Source organism: Cynoglossus semilaevis, chromosome 6 (genome assembly GCF_000523025.1).
Source record: "Cynoglossus semilaevis isolate Cse_v1.0 chromosome 6, Cse_v1.0, whole genome shotgun sequence".
Taxonomy (NCBI): Eukaryota; Metazoa; Chordata; class Actinopteri; order Pleuronectiformes; family Cynoglossidae; genus Cynoglossus; species Cynoglossus semilaevis.
Window position 1 is genome coordinate 17,964,834 of NC_024312.1, and position 6,593 is coordinate 17,971,426.

General features: G+C 44.1%; 1 protein-coding gene across 2 annotated transcripts in view; it reads left to right on the forward strand.

Moving 5' to 3' along the window:
• The window catches only part of furinb (furin (paired basic amino acid cleaving enzyme) b), an 83,967-nt gene extending 77,679 nt beyond the window's left edge, over positions 1 to 6,288 (forward strand). Inside the window, exons 13-17 of one of the 2 annotated variants that reach the window (XR_003049834.1) lie at positions 64 to 243; positions 841 to 968; positions 1,516 to 1,644; positions 2,998 to 3,761; positions 3,873 to 6,288. Coding sequence is in view for 1 of the 2 variants with exons in the window: in XM_008312526.3 (XP_008310748.1) it covers positions 64 to 243; positions 841 to 968; positions 1,516 to 1,644; positions 2,998 to 3,692 (1,132 nt within the window). In the remaining variant the exon portion in view is untranslated. Of the gene's footprint in view, positions 1 to 63; positions 244 to 840; positions 969 to 1,515; positions 1,645 to 2,997 lie in introns of both variants that reach the window. The other variant, XM_008312526.3, reaches the window with a different exon arrangement.
• The last annotated feature ends 305 nt before the right edge of the window (positions 6,289 to 6,593 follow it).

A 6,593-nucleotide genomic window follows, 5' to 3' on the forward strand; every position in this document is an offset into this window, starting at 1 on the left:
CCCTGCCCCTCCCCATTCCGACTGCCACCCTCTCCCCCCCCCCTCCATTTGTCAAACCTGCAGAGGCATTGGAAACAAACTGGTGTTCAGCAAGAGTGTGGATGCCTGCTGGGGACGGCCCGAGTATGTCAGATCTCTGGAACACGTTCAGGCTCGCCTCACTCTCTCGCACCACCACAGAGGAAAATTGGCCATTCATCTCATCAGCCCGCTGGGCACCCGCTCCACCCTGCTGTTCCACAGGTACACAGTAAAAAAAACCACACAGCGCACCCTACAGCTGGGACCTTAAAATAAATCTTACTCTGTCTCAAACCCACACAGACACAGACACACATCGCAGCCGGCCATTGGGTCATCTCTGTTCTTTGTCCCTGTGTGCGCCTCACTTTTATTTATTTACCTCTATGGTTACGCTACCTGAATAGGACAAACACTCAAAAAGAAATATGTTGCTTTTATAGAAGTGTTGACTACATTACCCTCGCTACAGCGTTGAATCACGCTGGATTGTTGGATAACAATTGAGTTTGTGTTCGGATGATCTTCTACATGCTAAGACAGCAAAAGTGAGGTCAGTGATATTGAACTCCAACGTGTAACCTTATAAATATATTGAGATAAATCCAACACAGTGTGCCTTCACAAATATGAGTACAAATTAGAAACAAGTCTTTACTTTAGGGAAGTGCTTTTTTTGAATGTGAATGAAATGGAAGGGACTGTGTCGTGGATGAAATAATGTATTGCTTTATTTTTGCTATTGGGTATGGGTGCTGAAAGCAGGAGGAACATACAGGCTGACTGATAATCATGTCTGTGTCTGGCCTTTTATTTCAGACCCAACGACTTCTCCTCAGAGGGGTTCACCGACTGGACTTTCATGACCACCCATTCATGGGATGAGGATCCTCAGGGGGAATGGACCATTGAAATTGAAAATGTAGCAGCTAATGGACATGACTATGGTAACCCCACTCAACCTGTGCTAATGGTTCCACGTAGTCTCAGTCCTGCATAGTTTTTGTTTCTACTAAAAGCCTCCCCTCCCTTTTTCTGTCCAATTTGCTGCCCGTCTGGTAGCAGGCAGAGTGGCTCTCAGAAATAAATCCAGATTAAAACCCAATAGCAGCTGGACAAAGATGGATTCCCTGTAAATTCCAATCTTGTAAAAAAAAACAAAAAAAAACCTAACACAGACAATTTTCTTTGTTCCTAAAAAACAGGCAGATTTTTTTGCTCCTTCACACAGCTGTGCTGTCTTATGGTGTTATCCCATTGATCTTCTGGTTTCCTTAAGACTTGTTTATTCAGCGCAGTGTGAGGAGACGAGACAGAAACACATTTATTTTTCTGCTGCTTATAATCATTTGTCTCTCTCCTTCTCACCCACCTTCATGTGTATCCTCCTTCGAGCTGGTTTGCTCTGTTATCTTATCAGCGAACAGCTTAATAGACACACTTTTCCAGCCTCTCACACACTTTTCTGCGCCTTGTTTTCTCCCTCTTTCTCAGGTTCTTTGAGGCAGTTTACTCTAATCCTGTGGGGCACTGGGGCCAGCGACATCAACCCCGCATCATCTGACTTTTCTCGTCCATCAAACAACAGCTGCAAGACCTTTGACGCTCAGCAGGTCTGCATTGGTAAGGTCATTTGTTCATTTGCATTGTCGCAGTTCCGTTCCTATGATGCAACATTACCCTTTTTTTTCCGTAAGTCAGAAGTCACATACATCAGGACCTGTGTCACTCACTGACACTAACACAGTGGTAACATCATAATCTAGGACATAAAAACATCAGAAGAGTCTGACTTTACACCTGGGAGTCATAATGAAGGGCAAACAGTTCCCATAAAAACAACACAAACCAAAGAAAGTCAAAGTCCCATATTTTAAAAGTCACAAAACTTCACGACCCAAGTCAACAGACATTATTCGTAAACTCCTGGGAAACATGATGCGAGATGACCCAAAAAAAATCTCTTGCGACCCTCTTGAGGGTTGCGACCCAGTCAATGGGAAACAAGGCAATATATGACCTACAACCGGCCAAAGTAAAAGCCGTCCTCCATGTACAGTGCTCGTCCTCTCCGATAGCCAACCAGCTCCCATGCGAACGCCAGGCGTCAGAATAATGCAATGAGTCCACGTTTGAAATAACAGCTTCTTTGAGGAGAGTGAAGTGATTTCATATTGGCAGCTGCATTCAGTCACCTAACAGTGTGCTGATTATTTTAACCTGAGAAGAGTGAGTGAAGTGAATACTGCTGCACGGTTGGCCAGCTGCAGGTGTACACTGTGAATTTGCAGGTTGCCATATGTTCTGTTAGTTCAAGTCTGGAGGAGCAGCAGGGGAGATGAAGGAGGTGAAGAAGACATGGTCAGAAGCTTCTCGCTGCTGCACACCTTCAGACTCCTTCACCAACAAAGTCATGTTTTTCCCTTTAATGGCATCAGATAATTTGATTTGGATTCAGTAATTAATAAACTATTTATTTATGAAAAACACAACATTTAAAGGGAAGCAGCGCCCTCTAGTGTTAAAAAGGACAAATCAGCTGTTCTGGTTGGAGACTTGGAGACAGAGTCAATTTTAATCCCGATGTTTATCTTCATTAGTGGTTCACAAACCTTTGTGATTTTGCAGCGCCCCCTTTTGTACATAGGACTAGTGTAAAGCCCCCAATGTTGAAAAATTCAGAAATGTTGAGTCAAACTTTTTCACTGAACCTTTGTTAAAACATTGTAATTACTAAAAACTGATATTCTCACCGAAAAAGAAACAAAGTATAGATCAGTAGTTTTTCCCACTGTGTCACAAATAAAAAAATTGAAAATAAATTAATTTTAATCTGCAAAAACGTTGCGCCCCCACTGTGAGGACCACCGTTCCATTTCCTGAGTCTTTTCATATCAGTAGAAATGGAGTTTCACCTTCTGCTCCTCCCTCACTCTCTCTCTCTCTCTCTCTCTCTCTCTTTCTCTCTCTGGCCAGAGTGCAGCCCTGGCTTCTCCCTCTTCCTCCAGGGTTGTGTGAAACTGTGTCCTCCAGGCTTTACCTCTGGGCTACAGCTCCTGAACCTCTCCCTGGAGAACTGGGTGGACCTGTCCTCAGTCCTAGCCTGTCTGCCGTGCAACCCCTCCTGCCTGACCTGCTCCAGCACCGGACCTACAGACTGTTTGTCCTGTCCACCTCACAGCCGCCTGGTCCTCACTTCCTGTCTGCGCCAGAACCAAGTCCAGCGAAAATCTTCTCCTCCAGATGGGCTTCAGGGCGAAGCAGTTCAGAAAGTTGAGCAAAACCCTGCTACGACAGGGAGCGAGGAGCCTCCTGGGCTCAGCGTCGCTCCGTCCAGACTGCTGCCCACCGTCGTCGCCGTGCTCAGCTGTGCTTTCATCCTGGCTGCCTTTGTCGGGCTGTTTTTCTTTCTGCAAATGCGTTCTGGTGGGGCGTCTGTGGGCTGGAGGACCAAACTGCCCTCTGTGTTTTCAGAGACAAGGGGAGTGCGGGTGGGTTTTGGTTTAGAGTTGGGCCAAGGACAGGGGAGGAAGACAAGAATATGCTACAAAGGGATCCCCACCGTGTGGGGGGAAGAGGATGTGACGGCGTACGAGTCTGAATCAGACAGTGAGGAGGTGGACGGTCACAGTGAGAGGACGGCTTTTATCAAGACGCAGAGTTACAGGTAGCTGAAGCTGCTGTGACTAGTGAGGAGTGGGACCATGTTGTCTGCTAACAGAGACCGTGGTACAGAGATGGTAAATGAAGGAGGGTCACACACCGGCCTTAACATCAGCTCCATCAAAGGCTCCATCTCATATGTAACCAGTTTTTTCATTCCACTTTTGATATGTATCTGTCGTTAACAGAAGGCATCGCCACCACCACTTCAAGATAGACACATATCAAGGTAAGGTAAGGTTTTTTTAATCACTGTCCAAAATTGGGCTGTCTAAATCATCGGTTAATGGCAGTTATTTATTTGTAAAGATTGCCATGATGGCCTTCCTTATTACACACAGGCAAAATGAAGCTCAGTGTATATGTCAGAATCCCCCCGTCCATCCACGTATTGTTTCCCTAACGTCAATACACGTTAGTAATACAGACTGCAGGAAAGAGATGTTGTTGTTTCACGACCCTCAACCTTAAAGTTTCATCTCTCCCAGCATGTGTTTGTAGAAGCTTCACCTTTAGGTAAGATACCTGGCGTGAGTTAGCGCAGCCTCACCGAGCGAACGACAGTTAGTAAGTCCACGACTGACGAGATGACTGAGAATGCTGTCAAACTGATCGTTGAGGATGACTCTCAATGCGTTCAAGATAAACAGTCATGACTAAAACTCTTAGTTTAGGGTTAGGTTCATGTTTTTTTACATATTAATAATTTATTATTAATTAATGAACGAGGGTCAACGATTTACGAGGTGCACGACCTACAGTGTCATCTCCGTGGTTATCTCACCATCTCCCATAAATGTATTAAGAAAGTCTTGTGCGAGTGACGCAGACAAATGCGTCATCACACGGTAACATACGCATAAGACAGCTTTTGTTTACATTTGCTGGTTGGACGCCACACATTGGATTTGCTTTCTTTCGTTTGTTTTCTTTGGGAACCTTTTGCCCTTCATTATGGCTCCCAGGTGTAAAGTCCGAATGTTGTGATGTTTTTATGTCCTAGATTACGATGTTACTACTGTGTTAGCGAAGGTGAGTGACACAGATACTGATGTGAGTTCCCTGCAGTCGCCATTAAATTCAGGTGTGAAACACAGACACAGACAGACATCTACCTGATGTTGTTTGTTTTTGTGTTTCAGCAGTACACATAAAAAACGTTTTGTCATTTTAGGAGCGTTGATTTATCTCGATTAATCATGATTCATTATGATTAATCCACCGCTACCTTGTGTTTGTGTGACTGTCCTCGTCTAGAATAATTCTTCTATATTTGATGGATATAATTTTGGTATGAAGACCCAGTGCGACACGTCCCTGATGGTGTCGTCACTTCTTTCACTCTCTGTGAGTTCACTGAAGTGCACGGAGTTCTGTTGAAATTCAAGAAAAACAGACGGCCCTTTTTAACCAGTCTATTGTTGGCTATGCATATAATTTGTCATCGCTGCAGTCAGTGGATCATCAGAGGTCTAATAAACAGCCCCTGTGTTCTTCACTCCTGTCAGATAGAAGCCCAGGGGCCGTGAACTTGTCAGCGTTCATTAGCAGAAAGAATACGTAAAGTCGGGATTTATGCATCTGACTGGAAGCGGCGCAATAAAACCTGCTGCAGACTGTTTGATGAGCAGGGAAGTGCAGAGGAGGCTCCTGTTTTCAGTCAGAGTTCAGTGGAACCTGCCACTGAAGCGCAGACATATCAGATAATAAAATCTTTTTGAGTTAGTGCGGAGTAAAACTTTGAGCACATTCTTCAAAAAAAACCAAACAAACACTCTGGGGCTGACCTTTAAAACATTACTCTGCTTGATAAAGATCTGGTAAAAAATGAGTTTGTCTTCAGTTTTGTCACAGAGTTTGTATCAATAACCAGAATGTTCTCATCAGGCCATGTGTTTCTGCTCCGCTGTGTTCATCATAATATTGACAAACAAATACGGAAAACGACAATTGCGTCTCATTTGTTGTACAGGATTGCCAGAGCGATTGTGGACAAAAAGGAATTGTATCGACTTTTCTACATTTGTTTTATATCCTTTTTTAATTTAACTGACAGTGGGTGTTAATATTGTGAAACTACAATAAAAAAAGACTTTGTTGTGTATCTGTGTGTATCTCTTGTGCCTAAAGGGCTAGAGTTGTTGGTGAGTTCTACTGTAGCAGGTGAGTTCTCAATGTAAATAATTGATTTATTGCAAATAATATGCCTTTGTTTTTATGCAGCAGTGACAGACCAAAGGATAAATTCTCTTTCACTGGGAGGCAGCAGATGGCTATAAAAACAAAAAGGGAGGGACTCAGATATTGAAGGTCTTTGTGTGATTTTTTTCAATTCCTACGATTGTAACAGCATTGTGTTCAACTAAACAGGCTAAACAGGTTTGCTAACTTGTCTGGTGCCTGGTGTAATCAGTGTGATCACCCTCACCTGTGTCTCTGTCATCAGTCTCACTGGTGTCACCTGGTGCCCTGTGTTCTGGGACACAGAACAATGATGGCACAAAACAACGACCAAGGCACCAACACTACAGAGTAGTTGTTGTTCTGATCTTTGTTCCTTGTTCTGAGTCTCCCTCGTGCTGCATTTGGCTCCTACCTGCTCACACTCTCACACACAGGGCACAGCACATGAGCGCATTCCAGCCAATACAATAATCAGGTGAATATAATCTTTTGATTATAAAAAAAAATCAATAATAATGTGCTGAGGCATTTTTCAATATAATCTAAACTGACCCGACTGCTTTGTCGTGGTGTTGGAGAAGTGAAGTCACATCACTTCACGTGAGTGGAGTCACTGCTCGTCGGCTGGGGCCGACACCCTAAGCTACCTGGTACAGGGCACTGGCCGCTCCCCTCTGTCCGGTCACAGTTGTGGAAAACAAAAGTGGTAAAATAGTTCAATCTAA